Below are 24,735 nucleotides of genomic sequence, written 5' to 3'. Positions count from 1 at the left end.
TAGTTAATTATCATATTTTAATAGGATAGATGAATTTATTATTATTGTGTATTAATTATCTTGTTATACTAATTATCATGAAATAGTATAAGCTTTTACCATGTGACACATTCTTTAAGATTCTCTTCATTTAGGCTTCCACCAAAGTAAAATTTTTTATGTTAAATTATTAGTTAATTCAATGTGCTAATGAGGTAAATGCATGTATTAATTATCTATAGGTGTGCAATTGTATATGTAGTAAAAAGAATTAATTTGGTAATTTTATAAATTTTCCTAAGTAAAGTTTGCATTTATATCAAATTATTAGATCACTCAATGTGTTCATGGGGTAAATGCATATATTAATAATTTATAAGTGCTACGTCCACAACATTTTTACAACATTTTCACAACAAATCATAGGTAGTTAGTTATTATTGGTTCAAATTTGAACTTAGCACTAAGATTACTTTTTTGCCCCAACAATAACAACCAGTAACAACCTGCCACTTAAGATTTGTTTTAAAAATGTTGTAAAAATATTGTGAACATATTATTTCTCTTAATAATTTATAAGTGTGCAATAATTATATCTATAATAAAAAGAATTAATATGGTTATTTTTATAAATTTTTCTAAGTAAAGTTTGCATTTATATCAAATTAAAATTCACTCAATGTGCTAATGGGGTAAATGCACATATTAATTATTTATAGGTGTCTAATAATTGTTTATATGATAAAAAGAATTTAGCACATTAATTATTCCTAATGTAGCGGACCCCAAATATCCTACTCATCTACATTGATCTAATCTATCTGCTCACCTTGCTCTCAGAATAAATAATCAGTCTTCTCATGTTTCTTTATCATCCCAACTTGTTAAGACACCTAGCTAAGAGCTTCTCAAACATTCTAGATTCTTTGAGATACACAAAATTTTATATTTGTAGTGAGAGACCTAGAGAGGGTAGTGAACGAGCTTAGAAACCAAACCAGATTGGCCTTGAGATGGGGTGGTGGTTGAGGCTGTGTTGGGGTCTTTTGGTGGTCATAATGCTGGAAGGTGGCCATGCTGATGGAAGAGAAGTCACATACGATGGAAGATCTCTCATCATTAATGGGCAGAGACAAATTCTTCTTTCGGGTTCAATTCACTATCCTCGTAGCACTCCTCAGGTATCATTAAAATCATTATCATCTTCTTCGGATATTTAATTCATTAGAAGAAGATGATTATAATATATTTCTGGAATACAATATATAATACCAGATCTTCTTTTATAAATAATGAATTCCATCATAAATTTGATTCTCCAATATGAATTCCATTATATAAATATATATATATATATATATATATATATATATATATATATATATATATATATATATGAATTTATCTATTAGGATCTAGTTTTTTTTTTTTTTTTAATGGAATTATTAGGATCTAGTTGAATCACTAATATGTGAGAGAAAAATGTATTGCTAAAATAGTAAATTATTACAAATTTTATTACAAATGTTGTATGGAATGTATGTTTAATTAATAGACTTTAATAACATAATAAATGAGCATAATAACAATTTTCTTAACAAATAATGCTGCTTGGCAACCATTTTCTGTGTAAAGCGAAAAAAGGTTCAACTTTCTAGCGTAAATCATTTGTCTCCCATTGGCCATTAGTCCATTACATCACGGATAGCAGCAGTATTTTCAAACATTTAGCTGATATTTGTTTTTACCTGCTGCATGTTTGTCGGGTTTATTGAAGTTCTTCATATACTCATATGTTGGGAGAGAGAAAGAAGTAGTATAAAAAGGATAACTATAGGGACTGCGAAGTGTGAACTCTAATGCTCTGTTTGTTTTGCTGAAAAACTTTCTGTAAAGATAGTTTTTCACATTTTTCAGTGTTTGGTAGCACAAAAAAAAACTGGTCAACGGAAAACTATCTTTAGTCAATGGAAAATCCTAATAAAAATAATGCTTTTTTTTTTATAGCTTGTTTTCCAAAAAATTTTTTTGGAAAACAATCTCTATCTCACAGTACGCTCTCTCACTCTCACTCATTCTCTTTTCCCTTTTCTTTTTCTTTCCTCACACCCTCACTATCACTCACTCTGGTCTCTCCTCTTTCATAGATCTCTCTCCATATTTCTCTTCCCCTTTATAACAGTTCTTTGAGTAGATTTTTTTTTTCTCTCATTGCTTAGTAATTATTTTATTCTTCTCTACCAACTTGCAAAAGAGAACATATTTGCAGCAGTAATTATTCATTCCTCTCTACCAAAATCTCAATTTTTTACTTTGAATTTCAGACTTGATTTTATTTTTTTCTCTAAGAAACTTTTGGTTTGATGGATTCCATGTATAAGTTTTTTTTTGCACATAAAAAATAAAAAAGAAGAAAGAATGAATGAATGAAGTAAAAGACGAAAATTTTAAACATAGTACCTATATGGCTCTAAATTACTTTTACATAGCATAATCTTTTTTGTTGATAGATACATTATGCAGATATTATGTAGTGATGATATATTATGTAGATACATTATATAAATACATAATTTTGAGTAATATTAAAGACTTCTGGTTGACCATAGTAGACAATTAGTGTACTAGCAAAAAGAGTAGACAATGAAAAGTTATTGTTATTTTGTACTTATTAAAGATGTATTCTCTTGTCAATTTTATGTATATAGACAAATGGTTAATATATATATATATATATATATATATATATATATATATATATAAATGTGTGTGTGTGTGTGTGTGGACGTTCCTGTCCATATATATAAGTAAAATGAGTGGTAGAGATCATGAAAATTTGATAACCAATTTTTATTGTATCTATTGTCAAAATTTTAGTATGAAAACCAAATTCATCCTTGGTTTTTTTTTTTTTTTAATATTGATTACATTAGTTAGTTTACATAATACGCATATTTTAAATTACACAAGAAATATAAAAAACAAAAATAAAAATTTGCATACCTAACACCAGAAAACATTCTCAAGCTCATTTTCAAGGTCGTTACCAAACACTGGAAAATGATATAGTTTTCTAGAAAATGCTCTTTGGAAAATGAACCATTTTCCAGAAAATGTTGATGCTAAAACAAACAGAGCGTAAAATAATAATAAATTCTTAGGCTAATTAACGAGGTCCATGGGGAAATTATATACTATATATATATATATATATATATATATATATATATATTAATATTTATTCTATTTTATTATATAATACAATAAATGTATTTAAAAATTATATAAATAAATAGTTAATAAATAGGATGGTTTTTTAAACCAAAACCAAAACCCTCTTGATATAAATTTTTTTTTTTATAATTACAATTTCAAAATGATTTTTTATGTAAATAAACCCCTAATAGATAAATAATATAATGAATATGTTATTTTATTTTGAATTTTCTTGCATTCAAATATTGCTTAATATATACAAGAATGAATTGTTATTTTGCAAATTGATCTCAAATACTATATATATATATATATGTGTGTGTGTGTATGATTACAATATTAGCCAAAAGTCTTGTAGTTTAACTTATTGTTACCTCTTCATAATTCCAGTGTAAACATTTAGGGATAAATTTTTTTTCCCATATTATAACTGTCGAATTGTAAAAATAAAAATAAAAACAAAGAAAACAAATTCAACCACAAATGATTTTTTAATTCACCATGACTAAACATGAGGAATATCTAAGAAGGGAAATTATATCATTTTGGAGCAGATGTGGCCATCTTTGATAGCTAAAGCCAAGGAAGGAGGATTGGATGTTATACAAACCTATGTGTTTTGGAACCTTCACGAACCCAATCCTGGTCAAGTTAGTTAAACCCTCTCTTCTCTCTCTCTCTCTCTCTCTCTCTCTCTCTAATGTGGAAATTTTGTGTTGCACAGTATGTTTTCAGTGGAAATTATGATCTGGTGCAATTCATCAAGGAAATCCAGAAGCAAGGGTTGTATGTTTCCCTTAGGATTGGACCTTTCATTGAAAGTGAATGGAATTATGGGTATGTATGTAGATTGATTCTCATTCCATGACCTCCACGAACTATCCCTACTTGCATTACAAGCATTATTAGGTTAAAAAATTATTGTTATCCAAGAAAACAAAGTTAGTTTTCTTTGCAAAGTAAATTTTTATTATCAATTTTTCATCATAATCGTTGCTATTATTACTTATTAGAGTTGACCAATTACAAGAATAGAAAGGTCCACTTGTAAATATTAATTTACAAACTAGTAAACGACCTCATAATAAATAGTTTTACATCATCAGTGCCCTTATTTTTCACATGGAGAATGCAAAAGTTACAAACTTTTTTACAAAATTTGTGTTGTGGTTATATGCTTAAAATTAATTTGACAAGAAAATATAAAGTAGATCTGATTGGTACTGAAAAATGTTTTAATTTAGGCTATACTAATCGTTTTTATAGAGAACATATTTTATATTAATAAAATTATGGCGAAATGATCAAATTTACATTTTCCTAACAATTTAAGTTTTTGAAAAATATGGTAGTTTATCATTATATGAAAACATTTAAAGCATGTCTCCACATTATTGTATATGCACTTCTTTCATTCTTCTGTGACCATCTTATTTGAAATTTACAAACGATATGTACTATTTTTTTTAATAAAAAAATCCTAAATTTCCTTTGTATACCCAATAAAATTCTATGATAGTTTCAATATAATTTCTCAAACATATTTTTTGTTATAATTATTATCTTTAAATGGATTATAATTTACTCTCACAAATATTGCATTAAATATATTACTTAAGAGTGTTTGGGTTGTAGAGGGTTTCCATTTTGGTTGCATGACGTCCCTGACATCGTTTATCGATCAGACAATGAGCCATTTAAGGTACAATTCTCTCTCTCTCTCTCTCTCTCTCTCTCTCTCCACCATATTCACAAGGGGCGATTAATTAGTAGGAAGTTAAAATTTTTAATCTAGTAGCTACTTGATAAAATCATAAGTCCCACTTTATGTTTTGTAATTGATTTTACAATATTTTTAGTGGATGCAAGTATAGAAAAAAAAAATTCAAATCTCTTGAATTTTATACATGGGACTAATTTTTTTTTTTTAAATTTTAATTTCCAAATTTCAGTGGGGACAAGTTCCTCCACTCAATATGACTTCTGCCTAGGGACATGTTTAGTTTTGATAACATGACACCATTTGTACAGATTGATAAGATGTTACTTTCTTTCTTTTTTTCTTTTAAGAGAAATATATATGTACACTTACTTAAATGCAAAATATCCCATTTTTCAAAATTGAAACGCATTGTATTGACTATTAAAATACAAAAGAAAGTTATCTTTTCTGAAAATAACTAAATTCAATGCAACTGTGTTAAAATTTAATTAGAATTTACTGCAAATTGTGCCTAAGTTATATCCTTCTTTCAAATAGCAAGGCTCTAAGGCTACTTTGAAGTCTAAAAATTTTTCACATTCTTGCATTTGATGTATTGCTAAAGTTTGTATATAAACTGCACTAATTCGATATATAGGTAATTGACAATTAAAATGATTTCATTTTGTAGTTCTATATGCAAAATTTTACCACAAAAATAGTGAACTTGATGAAGTCAGAGGGTTTATATGCCTCACAAGGAGGTCCCATCATTCTGTCACAGGTACTATACCATATTCTACTAGTGAATTTGTAATAAATTCTTTACTGCGTATATTTTCTCACATGAAATGTGCTAATTAATGCTGGTATAGATTGAGAATGAATATCAAAACATTGAACCAGCATTCCACGAAAAAGGACCACCTTATGTTCTTTGGGCAGCTAAAATGGCAGTTGGGCTCCAAACAGGTGTGCCATGGGTCATGTGCAAGCAACAGGATGCTCCTGATCCAGTGGTCAGTACTTATCAACTAAGACTACCAGTTTTAGTACTAGTTTTACGTAGGAATCTAACATTCTTAATTGAAAATGCTTTCTTTGTTATATTCTAATTTCTATGATTGCACTGATTCATTATGGACCTTTTTCTTTTTTGGTTTGTATTTTCATTTGACAAATTAAACATGCAGATTAATGCATGCAACGGGTTCAGATGTGGAGAAACTTTTGCAGGACCCAATTCACCAAACAAGCCATCAATATGGACAGAAAATTGGACATCTAAGTACGATCAAATCATTGCATTGTTCTTCTTCTTCTTTTTCTTCTTTTTTAATAATATTATTATTATTATTCAGGGCAGGAAATTTAAGCAAATGTTACATTTCATTCAATTCCCTAGAGGAGTGTAAAAGAAACAGGAACATAAATTCATAATACAAACACACATACACATAAATAGATTAATGCAACAAGATTTCAGCGAGTAGAAATGGAAGACATTGCAATTCACCAAACAAGATTTCAAAAAAGTTTCGTACCATGGAGATAGAGTGCTGGATCATGCTTGTGGTTGTAAGATGAATCTAAGTTAATGATTTCCACTCCCCCTTTTTATTATACTGTAATTGAAAACTTCTACTAAGTTAATTGAATTAGTTATTAACAATATTGTTATGAATGAGAACAATATGATTCTTAGTAATTTTAAGAGCCAACTAATTGTAGTTTTTCTTTTAAAGCTATCAAGTATATGGTAAGGAGCCAATCATAAGGTCTGCCGAAGACATTGCATTTCATGTAGCACTTTTTATTGCAAGAAATGGAAGCTTTGTAAATTATTACATGGTATGGTATTTTAATCCTAACGTTCATTAACTAATGCAATTATATTTCCACCTGAATATAAATATTTTCGTTTAAATTTTCACTTATGCAAACTATGTAACCATTTTAGTTATCTGAAACCTAATCATACCATGTCTAATACCACACTCCATATCTATCTAGTACCATGGTGGAACAAATTTTGGGAGAACAAGCTCTTCATATGTCATAACAGCTTATTATGATCAAGCTCCTCTTGATGAATATGGTGAGTAGCAAAAGTTCCTAAGCTTCTTAATCTTAATTAGAAGAACAAAACAATTAATAATCCACTACTTTTAATAATTTTAGGACTAATTAGGCAACCAAAGTGGGGGCATCTTAAGGAGTTGCATGCTGCAATTAAATTGTGCTCTACAACTTTGCTACAAGGAACACAAACAAAATTTCCTTTAGGTACACAGCAAGAGGTAATTTACCAAAATTCTTTTTATGTTTTCTCATATCACTGAATGTACTTAAAGATGAAATTTACAACATAATATTATAGTAACAATTATTTTTGTTTCTTTCTTTTAACTAATTAGGCCATTTTTTTCGAAGAAAATACTGGAGGCTGTTCGGCATTTCTAATAAACAATGATACAAATAATAATACTATTGTCCAATTTCGAAAAACTTCATTCCAATTGCCTCCAAAGTCGATCAGTATTCTACCAGACTGTAAAAAAGTAGCTTTCAATACGGCAATGGTAAGTTATATATAATATATATAACAATGCTCTCTGCAGATGACCATTATACATATTTTTAATCCTACAAGAATTAATACCAAATTGTTGACATATTAAGTAGAGCAATAATTATAGTTTTGAGCTCATGACATTTTATTCATTAATTACAAATCGTACACACTTAATTTTTTAAACAAATTCCTAGCCATTTAAAAAAAAAAAAAAAGAACAAAAAATTATGTTTAATTATGCCTCAAATTATTGTTTTGACAAGACCAATGGTTGTATAATTTATGCTGTTTAGAATTTAATCGATATCTTGCGAGTTTACAATCATTTGACATGTAGAAAGTGCAGATATATTGTTGTCCTTATTTTGATCATTTGGCTAAAGTTCCATTTTCTCTTATCTTGAATAGGTGAACATAAAGTTTAATAACAGGATCATGACACCAGTACAAACTTTTGATTCAGCTAATTGCTGGAAAGAATTCAACGATTTCATCGTCAACTTCAGAGATACATCACTAAAATCAAATGGATTGCTTGAGCAAACAAGTACAACCAAAGACAAATCGGATTATCTTTGGTATACTATTAGGTAAATATATCTCTCATTGAATTTTACCAGCTTCAACCATATTCATACGTTCACTTCTTTGCATCATCCTACTGACATTTATAATGAATTTTAATGAATTTTTCTGTTGAACTACAGCTTTCAACCCAATTCGCCTTGCACTAATCCAATACTTCATGTTGAATCTAGTGCACATGTTGCCCATGCATTTTTGAACAACATATTCGCAGGTACGTTATAAGTCGAAGGCAACCACTAAATTGTTTAATTATCCCTCAAATTATTAAATTCAAACTTCTTGAAAAAATGACAGTAATTACCTTTATTATCAATACTGGTTGTTAAACTCATGCGATACACCAAAACCAATTATATATAAAATTTTAAATTTATATTAAATTTATGGTGCAAAAATCTCATTCAAACTCATAAAATAAATTTCTCTAAAATAAAATACTCATAAAATAAATTTTAGGTAATATATAAGATATTACGACTAATAGTCAACCATGAAACGTTAACAAGAATCAATTCTTTTCAAAAAATTGTTTCTAATTTCTACAAGAAGTGAATGTGATGAATATACAAACAATTGAAAAGATATGTTTTTTTTTTTTGTTTTTTTTTGTTTTTTAAAAGAAGTAAACAATTAATAGGGCATAGTATGCTAATGCATCATAACATAACGGAGATCAATAAAAGATTAACAATGCTTTAGTTTTATATTATAGATAGATATAGATTAATATATATATATATATATATATATATATATTTATTTATTTATTGGTGTGAATCACAAGTTTTTTTTACATAATGAGGGATTAACTAAATTAACAAAAAATAAAAAATTTCTTCTAACACGTTGAACCCAAAACTCCCTCCTTTTTAAAACTGTTGGATTATATGATATATGTTTATATATACTAAGTTTAAAAAAATATAAATTGAAGCCTTTGATTAAACATTCAAGAATTTGTGTTTCAAGCTATTTACCCTCACCTATTATGTTTGTTTGTATTCAGGCTCTGCAAATGGAAGATTTAGGGAGAGCTTCAAGTTGGATATTCCAATACAGTTAAATAATGGAATGAATAATATTTCTATACTCAGCGTTATGGTTGGGCTACAGGTAATGATTTTTGTAATTTTTTTGTTTAAAATTTATATTTATATGTTACTTCAAAAATAAAATCGCGTTTGTGCTTGTGTAAAGGATTCTGGAGCTTTTCTTGAAAGAAAAGTGGCTGGCTTAACAACAGTGGCAATCCAATGCACCGAAAAAGTGTTTGATTTAACTAACAATAAATGGGGATATAAGGTTAGCACTTTTATCTTGGATTAATCTACCATCATTATTTAGTAAAATAAAAATAATAAGACTAATCTACTACCATTTAGAGCCTTCTGAACCATATTTAATTACCAAAAAAATATTTATATTGAACATAGTTGCGTAATATTTGTCCTATAGGATAATTTGCTAAGAATGGATAAGAGAGATTGATTTGTTTATTTATTTATTTAAATTCTATTCTTTAATCATTACAGGTTGGACTACTTGGAGAGGACTTGAAAACATATGAAGAAGGAAATTTGGGAAATGTAGTGTGGAATAATGGAATTTCCCCCAATCAAAGATTTACTTGGTACAAGGTAAGTAACTCTACGGTTTATGTATGTAATACAAAAGGTCATGTAAGATTAAAAAAAAAAATGCTGAAGAATCCAAAAACGGTTTTGTAAATACAAGAGAACACATCAACGAAGAAAAAAGGTTGCAATTATAAAGGTTTAAATTCATTCCTGCATAAAATTTATTGATAATGTTTCCTCTAAGTCCATTTAGGAATCTCATCCTTAACATTTAAGTGATCATATGTGTGTATTTTAATGGTATCACCTATTTAATTATTTAAACAAGTTATATGACAATTACACAGATTATTATTATTATTATTATTATTATTATTATTATTATTATTATTATTATTATTACTACAAAGATCATATGATTAAAATATATATACATACATACATACATATATATATATATATATATATTTATTTATTTGAACTAGTTTGACTGAATTGTTATATTAATATATATGTTGTCAATCATTTTAAGTCTTTCTATTTATCTTTTAAGTCAAAAGAATTGTTAATTTCCTGTGAGAGTACATAATTAATAATTAGTACATTTGTTCTTTCCTCTATAATATTTAATATGCTTGTATAGTTGATCGATACGTGTAATAATGTAAATTGATAATTTTGCAGACGCTTTTCGATGCACCTATGGGAAATGACCCTTTAGCCTTAAACCTTAGTTCGATGGGCAAAGGTGAAACCTGGGTTAATGGACAAAGCATCGGTCGCTATTGGAGTTCTTACCATGACGAAAAAGGCAATCCATCACAAATAATGTATGTAGCCATCATAGCTATCCACATTAGTTTTGTATTTCAGAATAATAAACACCAAACAGAAAAAAGAAACAAAAACTTTCATACACACACAAGAACAAGATAGAGAATTCCCAAAAAATATTTTTGTAATAAATAAATAAATAAAATAGAATTGCAATGCTTCAGAATCATAGAATAGCAAAGGTCTTAGTCAAAGTTTAGGCTTTTAGAATGAGGAAAAATATATGAAAATTTTTATATTTTTGTCATGCATGTATTATGTAATGTATGTAAATTGTAGTCTCACCTATATATATATAGATCTAGGTGTCATTTGGCTTTTTCTTCTTTCAAGATCCTTGTGGTCTCTTGTCTTAAGTCATGGTGTCATTCAAGCTTTCACAAATTTTTTAAAACTGTTTCAATTGCAACCAAAGACAATGGGAAAAAAAAAGAAAAAAGAAAAAAAAGAAGAACAACAAAAGTAGTATAAGTTCTTCACAACCACCCATTTAATTATACATCTAAAATATGTGAATTTTTAACTTTATAGTTAGTTAAACAAGCACGTAGCGCATGATTGAACTTGTTGCCGTGCATGAGTACTGGCCGTAGAATTCAACTTCCAGTTGTTACTACATACCTATACCATATACAAATTTAGTCATCTTCTATAAAATTGAAACCTATTGTAATTTGTTTTTGTAAATTTTTTTTTTTTTTGTCTTACATAATTTCAATGTAGTGTAAATTTATAAAGAGTTATGTTATGTTTATAACATTTATACAATAAATCTTAAATGAGAAACTGTTATTAGTAGATAAAAGAATAAAGTCAATGGTGTACTTAGATTAAAATTAGTAATAGTATGCCATCTAGAATCTATTGTGAAATTATTATCAAAATATTATGGACAAAACATTACTCATTTATATATTAAATTTAGCAAAGATTATTCTCTTTCAGCTAATGCATATAGGACTAGAAAGGCGAACGGACAACTATACATACATACACACATTCATTAGACCAATATACTAATCTACATATTTAATTTCCTTTTGTTTAAATCTTTTTCCAGGTATCATGTGCCCCGATCGTTCCTCAAACCTTCTGGAAATCTTTTAGTTTTGCTTGAAGAAACTGTTGGCAATCCTCTTCAGATTTCCTTAAACACCGTGTCAATCACGAATGTATAGGAACATATATTTACTGTCACTTCCTTTGGTTTTCATTCGAAGCTAGCTTTTTACTTAAATTGTCTACTGTTACTCAACTTTATTTCAAATAATCTAATTTTTAATTTTTGAAAGTAAATTAGTTTTTAGCTTTTTATCTCAATTTATTCAAATAACTAGTAGAAAAAGGAAAAAAAGAAAAGAAAAAAAAAGAAGCAATTCTGAAGAGCTTAAATTGGGAAAATGGATCCCAAAATCGAAAGATATGCAAAAAATAGAGTGAGATGTGGCTTGTGGTCAATGTAGAAAAGATTGTTAAAAATTCCAACTTTTGTTGGACGATCAAAAGTCCATACATAGTCAACTCTCAATGCAAAGGGAGAACCACTATTCCTTAAAGCACAGCCAAATAATTTAGTAATTCCATTACGGAGTGTAATTTTGCATACCAATATGCCATTATTAATACCACTAGTTGCAGATCCATGTTATGGGTGAAAATATATAATTATTTTGAGATGTATGTATAATTTATTTTCTAAATTTTATTAGAGATAGTTTCTTTTATCTAAAAGTTAAACGACTTCTAAAAACAGTTTTTATCTTTTCATTTTTACTAATATACGAGTTAAAGGTGTTTTTTTTTTTTTTTGAGAGAGAGTTTCAAATCTATGACGTCCACTCCTGATGATAGTTCTTTATCATCAAATCAAGACACCAATCAGTTTTTTGTGTAGGCGGAGATTGAACCCCAAATCTCTTATACAACCATCAGAAACTTTACCAGTTAACTGGAACCTACTGCAAGTTAAAGGTGTTAGTCTAATCTCAAGTGCAGTTTATCATCAAATCAAGATACCAATCAGTTTTTGGTGTAGGCAGGAATTGAACCTCAGATCTCTTATACAACAATCAGAAACTTTACCAGTTAACTGGAACCTACTACAAGTTAAAAGTGTTAGTCTAATCTCAAGTGCAGTTTATTTATTTATTATTTTTCTCGATAGTTTAAAAACCCCCAATTTAACGTGCAAAACAAATTTGGGGTATGACTTTTTGGGAAGAGAAAGACATTCATATATCAAAAATAAATTAAAAAAAGTACGTAGTTCACACATGACACATTTCTAAAAGGAAAATGGAAGTAGAATTACTATGATATCCTTTGCATTCCAAACGTTTTTGTTAATATCGTAGACAGTTGAGAAAGAGCGGAAGCAAGAGATAAAAAGAGAACATGCAAGTGTGACACGAGTAAAGTGTTAGTCACAACGATCCGAATTAATAGGGTTTATATATAGGAAGTAGGAACGGTAAAGTCTAGGGTAACCCTACAATTGAGCCGCTTGGGCCATTACAAAATAATTCAATATTAAACTATTTCAAACATTTATATCTGATATATTTGAGCTATATTCTTGCCATATTTTCCTCGTTAACAATGGATACACATTGCCATATTTTCCTCGATAAAAATGGATACAGATAGACTGACAGTGAAATGAAAGAATACTAGAATAGCACATTTGACCCTAATATTCCACTCACATTTATCCATAAGCTAACCTACTCTTTAAATACAAATAATCGTGCTTCTCATTTTTCCTTAACGTCCCAATTATTTCTTCAAATAGCAACCTAGAGAGAGAGAGAGCAGCAAAGCAGGTTGGGGTTGAGATGGGGTGGAGGTGGAGACTGTATTGGGGACTTGTGGTGGTCATAATGATGGAAGTTGGTGGTGGCCATGCTAAAGGAGGAGGAGTCACATATGATGGAAGATCTCTCATCATCGATGGGAAGAGAAAAATTCTATTTTCGGGTTCAATTCACTATCCTCGTAGCACTCCTCAGGTAAATGGCATTCGTCAAAATTATTTTCCCTATTGTTCTGATGGATAATCTATCAAAAATATATCTTTGACAAAAGAAAAAATTGTCACATTTGCTCTAAACGTTCGTTCTTTGTGGAAACTTTCTATTTTTTTTTCTAAGAAATGAAACTTTCTCATTTTGGTTGTGTTAAAACTTGCCTAATTATGCGTTAAAAAAAACTAACTAACTAACTAACTAACTTTAGATAATTATGTTGCTGAAAATGGTGGGTTTTCTCTTAGGAATTGCCAAATATTTAATCCGGGCTAATGACTAGCTAGGAAGCCGTTTGAGAGGGACCTAACTGATTATCCAGTTCTATCTTTTAGTGTGTATACTTTGTATATTTGTTAGAAATTTTTTATTGGATAAAAAAATTGATTTTTATTTTTATTTTTTTATATTCCTACTAAAAGTAGTATCAAATTTTTCCAAAAAAATTTGTCAAATAACAAATGTCTATATAGTTATCATCATGTGAGAGGAAGAAGTATTGAATGAAAATGCTGAAGTTTCTATAAATTTTACTACAGCTTTAGCAATAAATATGATTTGTGAACTTTAACACCGTAACAAATGAATATAAGACTTGTTTTTGTTTTTGTTTTTGTTTGTTTTTTCCTTACGTTTTTGTTTTTGTGACTATTGACATATTAGTTTTTAATACTTATATTCTAAAATTCAAGTATCCTAAGTATTACTTAGGGTGCGTTTGAATTTCAATTATAAGTTGGTTTATTGTTTTTTTTTCCCTACTACTTGTAGGTGTTACGTGAGTTTCTTATTTATTTTATTTAGTTTTTATCTTTAATTTATAGTACTTTCAATAAAAAAATTTTAGTAAAAAGTTAGATATTTTATTTCCAAACAAACACTTAGTATTGAATAATTAGTTGGATTAGTGCAACCTGTGCATTATATCTCAATTAATGGAAATTTGACTGTGATAGAATTTTAAATTTTAATTAAGGTACAAAACATTGTTTGTACTTTGAAATCTAAAAAAAAAAAAAGTAAATTACAAATTACACCCCTAAAATTTGAGGGTATTTGTATTTTTCACCCTGAAATTTCTGAATACAAATTTTATACTCTAAAATTAGTAAGTGTTTGGATTTTACACTCTGACGTTTTAGAAATTAGATTTTATTCTTTAAAGTTTGGAGGTATTTGGATTTTATACTCTCAAATTCAAAAACTTTCGGGTGTAAAATTCAAATGCTCCCAAATTTTAGGAGATAAAATTCAAATTTAGAAACATTAGGGTGTAAAATTCAGATACTCTCAAATTTAGGGGGTAAAATCTAAACTCTAAAACTTTAAAGTGTAAAATTCAAACACTCTCAAACTTTAGGGGTGTAATTTATAATTTACCCAAAAGAAAATTAGTTGAACAAGAGAGGCATGACCATGTATAGAAAAGAAAAAAAAAAGAGTGTGATGTGAAGCTAAAAACGTTTCTTGCGAAACTGAGATCACACAATTTTCATTTTCTGCTTAAGTGAGGTGGCTGGCCAGCATCAAGAAGATGACATAAATTATTTGTGACATTTTACTTTTCTTTTCTTTTAATCTTTATTACCTTTAAAGATTCCCAGTGCTGGAAAAAAAGAACATATTCTTCCGAACCAACTAGTTCCCTCTTTACTAACAATTTTCTCCTTTGGGATAGTCCACATGAAATATAGCCCGAGCAGATCATTTGTCTCCTACTGCATCACAGATTGCACGAGCACTTTGTTTTCTCTACTTGTTTGATTTATTGATATTTAGAGTGAGAAAATTTGAATCTCGAATGTTTTCATAAACATTCAAAAATAATAAAAAGTGTCAACTAATTAATTTACAAGGCTCTTGACAGTAAGAGTATTTTCAAACATTTCAATTATAATTTTTTCTCACTTCGCATTTGTTGTGTTTATTGAAGTTCCTTAAATAATCAAATGTTGGTGAGAGAAAAGAAAAGAAAAATGCAACTTAATTATATGGTCATGTGTAGAGGGGGAGTAGTGTAATTTTGTTCTATTAATTTTGGATAAAAGGATAACTATAGGGAATGCAACTCTAAAATAATAGCAAATTCTTTTGCTAATTTATGAAGTCCATGGGAAAATTATGAACTTTATATGTGACTATAATCTTAGCCATAGTAGGATTACTATGGTCAAGTCTAGGTAGGGAATCTACCTTTCCTTGGATCCCTCCTACACTTATATATACAAACGGTTTTTTAATTTATCATGACTAAACATGAGGATTATCTAAGAAGGAAGATTATATAATTTTGAAGCAGATGTGGCCATCTTTAATAGCTAAAGCCAAGAAAGGAGGATTGGACGTTATTCAAACCTATGTATTTTGGAACCTTCACGAACCCCAACCTGGTCAGGTTAAACCCTTTTCTCTTCTCTCATATAAGAATCCTCTACATTTGAAATTGATTCATTTCATGATTAGGTTTTAATATTATAAATATAGAATGTCATAAAGCTCATAATCTTATATCTCACTCTCTTTTGTTGGCATTTTGTGTTGTATAGTATGACTTCAAAGAAAGATACGATTTGGTGCGATTCATCAAGAAAATCCAGGCACAAGGGATGTACGTTTGCCTTAGGATTGGACCTTTCATTGAGAGTGAATGGAATTATGGGTATGTATCTATAATCCACAATATATTAAAAATTATAGGCGTTCGACTTTTAGTATTATGTTGCACAAGCTTTTAAGGCCTTACAATTTACAATTCATTATTATAATATATTTATTATTTAAATTTAGATTATATTTTGTTTTTAAACCATCAATTAGAATCTTAACATATTATATCTTCTTTAAATGTAAGAATATATAATTTCATATATAAAAATAATCATAATAAATGTCTAATATTAAAATATATAATTCTATAGACAAACACCATTATAATAAATGTCTATTAATAACTATCATAGTTATTGAGTTTATTATTTAGACAAAAATAAAAGCGAGAAAAAAAATCTAAATTATAGTTAAATGATTAAATTTAATTTTTTATTAATAATGTAACTCTTTGGACATATGGTAGTATATTATGATATGAAAGCGAGAGAAGTATGTCTCCTCTTTATCATTTATGGACTTCTTTCATTCTTATATCTAATTGAAATTTACAAATGATATGTACTTTTTTTGTTTAAATTCTAAATTACCTTTGTATGCCCAATAAATTTTCATATGATACTATCAATTTAAAATTTCAAAAATCTATTTGTTGTTGTTATAATCTTAAAATGAGTTATATTTGACTCTCAAGAGTCATGAGTATTGTATTAATCTTTTACTTAAAAGAGTGTTTGAGTTGTAGGGGGTTTCCGTTTTGGTTACATGATGTTCCTGGCATTGTTTATCGATCAGACAATGAGCCGTTTAAGGTATACCTCTCTCTCTCTCAATGGGTGATTAGTAGGATAATCTAGTAGCTCGATTAAAAAAAAAAAATCAATTCTCTTGAATTATATACATAAGTGATAGGACTGAATTGTTTTCCTACTTTCTGTGGGACAATTTCCCCTACTCAATATGAATTAATTCTTTCAAGGAAAAATACTTAAATGCGGTATGTTAAGTTTTTCAATTAAATTTACCCATTATCTTGATCAATAAAATACAAACAATATTTTTATAAAAGAAAAGTACTAACATTTAACTGGAAAATCTAATATATTCTACCTAAGAAATTGCATCTATATCTTACCCCTTTTTTTTTCAAATAGCAAGGCTCTAAGGTTACTTTAAGGTCTAAAAATTTTCCAAATTCTTGCATTTGATGTCATGCCAAAGTTCGTATACAAAGTGCATTGATTTGATATATTGATACTTGAATATTAAAATAATTTCGTTTTTGTTGGTTTATTCCATTTTGTAGTTTTACATGCAAAATTTTACCACAAAAATAGTGAACTTGATGAAGTCAGAGGGTTTATATGCCTCGCAAGGAGGTCCCATCATTTTGTCACAGGTACTATACCTTCTCTTACCAGTGAATTTATAATAAATTCTTTATTGCATATAATTTCTCACATGAAATATGTTATGTTGGTATAGATTGAGAATGAATATCAAAACATTGAAGCTGCATTCCACGAAAAAGGACCCCCTTATGTTCGTTGGGCAACTAAAATGGCGGTTGGACTCAAAACTGGTGTACCATGGGTGATGTGTAAGCAAACTGATGCTCTTGATCCAGTGGTCAGTACTAGTTTTACATATATATGAATCTAACCTGCTTATTTTAAAATGTTTTATTTGTTAAATTTTAAGATTGCAGTGATGCATTTTGGACCATGTTTTGTATTTTCATTTATAAAAATTAAACATGCAGATTAATACATGCAATGGGTTGACATGTGGAGAAACTTTTCAAGGACCCAATTCACCAAACAAGCCATCACTATGGACAGAAAATTGGACATCTAAGTATGATAAAATCATTGAACTGTTCTTCTTCTTTTTAATGTTTTTATTCTTAGGGAAAGGAGTCTAAGTAAATGTTACATATATTTCATTCGCTTTAAAGAATAGTATCCTATAAGAAATTAATGGCTAGCTTTAAAAGTTTGGAACTATGGTGGTAATGACAGTTGAAATGGTTGCTTGGTACTAGCCAGCAAGAAGAGTATATAAATATATGGTATCATACTTTCCAAGATGAATCTAAGTTAATGATTTCCAAGGCCCTTCCCTTTTTTATAATATCGTAATAGAAAACTTCTGCGCTATATATTTTAACTGAATTTGTCAAAAGCAATGATTCTTAGTCTTTTTAAGAGTCAACTAATTAACTGTAATTAACTTTCTTTTGAAGTTATCAAGTATATGGTACGAAGCCATACCCAAGGTCTGCAGAAAACATTGCATTTCATGTAGCACTTTTTATTGCAAGAAATGGAAGCTATGTAAATTATTACATGGTATGGTATTTTAATTATAATGTGCATTAACTAGTGCAATTATATTTCAATATGAATATATTTTATTTTATTTTCACTTATGCAAACTAAATAACCCTAATCATATCATGTCTAATATGGCACTCCATCTCCATATATCTAGTACCATGGTGGAACAAATTTTGGGAGAACAAGCTCTGCATATATCATAACAGCCTATTATGATCAAGCTCCTCTTGATGAATATGGTGAGTAGCAAAAGTTCCAATGCTTTTTAATTATACGAATATAATAATTAATACTTTTAATAATTTTAGGACTCATAAGGCAACCTAAGTGGGGCCATCTTAAGGAGTTGCACGCTGTAATTAAATTGTGCTCTACAACTTTACTGCATGGAGTACGAAGAAGTTTTTCTTTAGGTGAAAAGCAAGAGGTAATGTGCCAAAATTCTTTTTATGTTTTCTCATATCACTGAATGTACTTAAAGATGAAACTTACAATATAATACTATATTAACAATTAATTTGTTTCTTTCTTTTAATTAATTAGGCCGTTGTTTTCGAAGGAAAGAAAGAAGGTTGTGCGGCATTTCTGATAAACAATGATACACATAATAATGCTGTTGTCCAATTTCAAAATATTTCATTCAAATTGCTTCCAAAGTCGATCAGTATTCTTCCAGATTGTAAAAAAATGACTTTCAATACGGCACAGGTAAGTTATAATGTAACAATGTTTTCTGTAGTTGACAATTAATTTTACATATTTTTAATCCTACATTCTAACTGTTAGGACAAGAAATACCAAGTTGTTGATTCATTGGGTAGAGCAATAACTATAGTTTTGAGCTCATAACATTTTACTAATTAATTACAAATCCTACACTTAATTTTTTTTAACAAATTTCTAGCAAAACTTTGTTTTAAATTTTGAAAAAATACATTTATATTCAAATATGCCTCAAATTCTTGTTTTGACAAGACCAATATTTGTATATATAATCTATTGTAGGAAATTTGTTGTTTAGAATTTAATCACTATCTTGCAAGTTTACAATAAGTAGGCATATAAAAAGGGTATATATATATTCAATTATGCTTTAGGCCTCAAATTCTTGTTTTGATAATTCCAATATTTGTATAATTTATGTTGTTTAGAATTTAATTGATGTCTTACGAGTTTACAGTCACTAGACATATATAAAGTATAGATTTTTTTTTTCTTTATTTTGATGGCGAGCTTAAGTTCCATGTTTTTCTTATATTGAATAGGCGAACATAAAGCATAATAACAGAATTATAATACCAGTACAAACTTTTGATTCATCTAATCAATGGAAAGAATTCAAAGATGTCATCGTGAACTTCAAAGATACATCACTAAAATCAAAGAGATTACTTGAGCAAACAAGTACAACCAAAGACAAATCTGATTATCTTTGGCATACTCTTAGGTAAATTCATCTCTCATAGATCATTAAATTTTACCAGCTTTAACCATATTCATACATTCTCTTCTTTGCATCAACCTAATGACATTCATAAAGAATTAATGGATTTTGATTTTCTGTTGAATACAGATTTCAAAACAATTTGCCTTGCACTAAACCAATACTGCATGTTGAATCTCTTGCACATGTTGCAAGTGCTTTTTTGAACAACATATACATAGGTAGGTTACTTCTTTTATATATATATATATATATATATATATATATATATATATATATATATATATATATATATATATATATATATATATATATATATATATAATGCATAGGTAGTTTACTTAAATTCAAACTTCTTGTTCACCTCAAAATATATATAATCAAACATCTTGGAAAATGACATCAACTTTATTATTAACATTATTATTATTATTATTTGTGTGAATGACAAGAGTTTCCTACATAATAAGGGATATAATTAATAATTATAATCACTAATATATATATATATATATATATATATATATATATATATATATATATATATATATATTCTAACATGTTGAACTGGAGCATCCTCCTTTTAATGATTGAAATGCACGAAATATAAGATTTAAAATTGTTGGATTATATTATATATGTTTATGTATACTATGTTTTAAAAAAAAATATTTGAAGCCTTTGATTAAAATTCAAGAATTTTTTAGTTTCAAGCTAGTTAATTAACCTCACCTATTATGTTTGGTTGTATTCAGGTTCTGCAAATGGAAAATTTAGGCAGGGCTTCTCGATGGATATTCCAGTTATGTTAAATAAGGGAATGAATAATATTTCTATACTCAGCATTATGGTTGGCCTACAGGTAATGATTTTGTAACTTTATTTCTTTAAAATTTATATTTATATATATGATAGCTCTAAAAAAAAAAATTGTTTGTGCTTTGTGTAAAGGATTCGGGAGCTTATCTTGAAAGAAAAGTAACTGGCTTAACAACAGTGGAAATTCAATGCAACAAAAAAGTGTTGTATGATTTTCAAAACTATGAATGGGGATATAAGGTTAGTGTTTTTATCTTGAATTAATCTACCACTATTTATAGACTTTTGAACCATGTTTAATTATAAAAAATAAGAATAAAAAGTACATTGAACATGACTGCGTAATATTTGTTCTATGGGATAATGTGCTAAGATTGGATAAGAGATATTGATTTATTGTTATTATTTAAACTCAATTCATTAATCATTACAGGTTGGACTACTTGGAGAGGCATTGAAAATATATAAAGAAACAAAATTGGGAGATGCAGTCTGGAGTAAAAAACGAATTTCTACCAATCAAATACTTACTTGGTACAAGGTAAACTGTACAATTTATGTATGTAATGACAAAAGCTCATGTAAGATTTAAAAAAAAAAAAAAAATATATATATATATATATATATATATATATATATATATATATATATATATATATGCGCTAAAGTATCCAACAATGGTTTTACAAATAGAAGAGAACACAGGAAAAATAGGGTACGTAGCAACTAGCGATTATATAGGTTTAAATTCATTCATACATAAAGTTTTTATAATGTTTCCCCTTAAGTCCATTTAGGAATCTCATCTACTAACAATCAAATGATCATCATTTGTGTGTATTTTACTAGTATAACTCATTGAGTAATTTAAATAAATCATATGACAAGTACATAGATCATATATATGAATAAAGTATAGATGGATGATTATTTGAATGGTTACAAAAAAAACTCCCATCAGTTTGTGGAAAAATTGTGTTTATTTAGCAGTAAGGTTTTAGTTGACATTTTTTTTGATACATTGATATTTGGGATTACGAAGATTTGAATTCTGAATGTTTCGATTGGAAATACCAGAAAGTGTCAACCGACTTACAATGCTTTTAACAAGTTTTTTAAGTTTTCATTCACCTTAAGTCTACATGCACACACCCCAATGTCAATTTAAGTTTTCTCATATACTTATAAATCATATGGTTAAATAGTAGGTAGATCAAATCTGATCATCCTCACTTCAATGTTAATCATTTTATGTCTTTTTATTATCTCTTAAATTATAGGAATCTGTGAGAATACATTATAATCAGTATATTTGTTTTTCACTATAATATTTATTATGCTTGTATAGTAAATATTAATTATAAGAATTCGTTTTTCACTTCAATGTTAATCTACACGTGTAAACATACAAATCTATAATTTTGCAGATATTTTTTAATGCACCAAAGGGAAATGACCCTATCGCCTTAAACATGACTTCAATGGGAAAAGGTGAAACTTGGGTTAACGGACAAAGCATTGGTCGCTATTGGATTTCTTTCCATGACTCCGAAGGCAAACCATCACAAATAATGTATGTAGCCATTAGCTATCCACGTTAGTTTTATATTTGCAAATAATAAACATAAAACAGATAAAATAAAAACTGATGTACGTACACACATAAGAAGAGAATTCCCTAAAAACATATTTGGGGAAAACCTAAATCCAAAAAACACCCGTGGGATTTCAATTCTTTCTTATAACTCCATGAGATTTTCATATTTGCCAAATTGATCTCTATGACTAATTTTGTTAGTTTTTATGGATAAAAAAATGAAATCATGTAACCATCACTTGAGCAATGATACGAATCAATTGCTGAGTCCTCTTAACATGATTTTTCTATCCGAAAAAGTTAACGAAAGTTAGTATCAGAGGTTAATTTGGCAAAAATGAAAACCATAGAGAGTTACAAGGAAGAACTAAAACTTCATGGGGGTGTTTTTGTATTTTATAAATAATAAAACAGAAAGGTAAGAAATAATTGCAATACTTCAAAACCATAAAACAGCAAGTGCCTTAGTTAGAGTTTAGGCTACGTACGTAGCCATGGTCTTATGGTCACAGGTAATTTAGAAAGAGTAAAAATATAAGAAAATTGTTATATTTTTTACTTGTATGATAACTTATGTAAATTATTGTCTCACATATAAATCTAGGTGTCATTTGGCTTATACTTCTTTCAATATCATCGTGGTCACTTGCCCTAGGTCACGGTGTCATCCATGCTCACACAATTACTTAATTTGTTTCAATATCGCAACCAGAGACAATTGAAAAAAAAAAAAAAAAAAAAATTAGTACAAGTCCTTCACAAGCAACCATTTAATTCTACTTCTAAATATGTGGATTATGACTTTATTGTTAGTTAAACAAGGTAGCGTATGATTGACTTGTTGCAATGCATTGCAAGCTGTAGGATTCAATTACTTCCAATTGTTACTACTAACCTATACCATATACAATTTTAGTCATCGTCTACAAAATTGAAAGTTGTTGTTAATTTATTTTTTTTGGTCATATATAATTTCAACGTAGTATAAATTTATAAATCAAGTTTAGCAAAGATAATTCTTTTTAAGCTAGTGCATATATATGTAGAACAAGACAAGATGAACAGTCAAACTATACATGCACACACACATTCATTAGACCTATATAAATCTACATATGTAATTTCCTTTCTTTTTTTTTTTTTTTAATGTTTTGCTAGGTATCATATGCCCAGATCATTCCTTAAAGCTTCAGGAAATCTTTTAGTTTTGCTTGAAGAAGCTGGTGGCAACCCTCTTCAGATTTCCTTAAATACCGTGTCAATCACCAATGCATAGGAATATATATATCTTGCTATCACTTCCCTCAGTTATTTCATAGAGAAAACAGAAAATTTGCTAAGAACATTTTGAGTAGAATTTATGATGTAAATCCCAACACATTGAGTTCATTTGAATAATGGGAAAGGTTCAAAATTGTGTTCATAACGTATTTCTTAAAAAGTGTGACATGACATTCAAGTTGCATTGTTGGAGGACATTTTGGTTTCTCAGCCATGTGTCAAATAAAATAGGCTATAGATCTCTACACCCAAATTCAAAATGAGAGTTGAGTTCACTATTCATTTTGACACCTGAAAGTGGAGAAGGTGATAAGGGTGTGAAGGAGCGGTGCACTTTGAGGATCAACACAAAAACTATGACTTATAGAACACCATCAACATGAAATATTCTTTAAAAAGAATATGAACCACTTTCATAACTTAAAAGATTGTGGCATTGGTGTCGATGAAGTAAATAGAGAACTATGTTTGTGCATCCACACACTGGGTTTTTATAAGAGAAAACTATATTTGGATAGAATGGCATAAATGAGCTTGATGAAATGTAGATATGTAGGTTGATTAATGCTTTGCATTGGTTAAAACTCCTAAATTTCGTAGAAATAATTTCAACATTGAGAGGCTTAAAAAGTTGTTTGAAATTTGTAATTATCTTAGTTTTCAAACCTGGACCAAATTATCCGGTCCGATTGGGTTATAGTGAACCAACTATCAAGCCGGTTTCAATAAATTCTTTGAACCGGAAGTCGAACCATTGAACCAAAAGCTTTTTATTTTTGAGAGAGATTCAATTTATGGCATCTACTCCAAAACACCAATCAGTTTTTGGTGTAGGCGGGGATTAAACCCCAGATTTCTTATACAATCATCAGAAACTTTACCAGTTGAGCTAACTGTAACTCACCAAGAGCTTTTTATTTTGATAACCAATAGACCACTCATTTTTATTGTGACTATGACAAATAATGCACTATATATATATATATATATATATATATGTATATATTATATAGACACACATACATTTTCTAAATGATTAATAGTGCTTAATTTCATTTTTATTATATCACCCCTCTCTCATCTCTCTCATTAAACGTATCATTACCCACATTTGTAAGGTTTGATATTGATAAGGGGTTTATCACTTGCTCCGC

General features: G+C 28.5%; 2 protein-coding genes across 2 annotated transcripts; both read left to right on the top strand.

Moving 5' to 3' along the window:
- The first annotated feature begins 992 nt into the window (after positions 1–992).
- On the top strand, positions 993–11,649 carry LOC142632527 (beta-galactosidase 6-like). Its single transcript, XM_075806911.1, has 18 exons — positions 993–1,160; positions 3,750–3,845; positions 3,920–4,032; positions 4,831–4,897; positions 5,589–5,681; positions 5,773–5,916; positions 6,091–6,185; positions 6,643–6,748; positions 6,911–6,995; positions 7,079–7,197; positions 7,315–7,479; positions 7,881–8,062; positions 8,180–8,271; positions 9,067–9,173; positions 9,258–9,362; positions 9,593–9,697; positions 10,322–10,467; positions 11,532–11,649. Exons 1-18 carry the CDS (start codon positions 993–995, stop codon positions 11,647–11,649), a joined length of 2,106 nt encoding a protein of 701 aa, XP_075663026.1.
- Positions 11,650–13,305: 1,656 nt separating this feature from the next.
- On the top strand, positions 13,306–23,576 carry LOC142632526 (beta-galactosidase 6-like). Its single transcript, XM_075806910.1, has 18 exons — positions 13,306–13,479; positions 15,794–15,889; positions 16,041–16,153; positions 16,847–16,913; positions 17,408–17,500; positions 17,587–17,730; positions 17,864–17,958; positions 18,347–18,452; positions 18,595–18,679; positions 18,749–18,867; positions 18,984–19,148; positions 19,706–19,887; positions 20,014–20,105; positions 20,640–20,746; positions 20,836–20,943; positions 21,137–21,244; positions 22,131–22,276; positions 23,459–23,576. The coding sequence occupies exons 1-18, from the start codon at positions 13,306–13,308 to the stop codon at positions 23,574–23,576; spliced, it is 2,118 nt and encodes a 705-aa protein (XP_075663025.1).
- The last annotated feature ends 1,159 nt before the right edge of the window (positions 23,577–24,735 follow it).

This window comes from Castanea sativa, chromosome 4 (assembly GCF_040712315.1).
Source record: "Castanea sativa cultivar Marrone di Chiusa Pesio chromosome 4, ASM4071231v1".
Taxonomy (NCBI): domain Eukaryota; kingdom Viridiplantae; phylum Streptophyta; class Magnoliopsida; order Fagales; family Fagaceae; genus Castanea; species Castanea sativa.
This window is presented reverse-complemented; position numbering and strand designations above follow the sequence as displayed.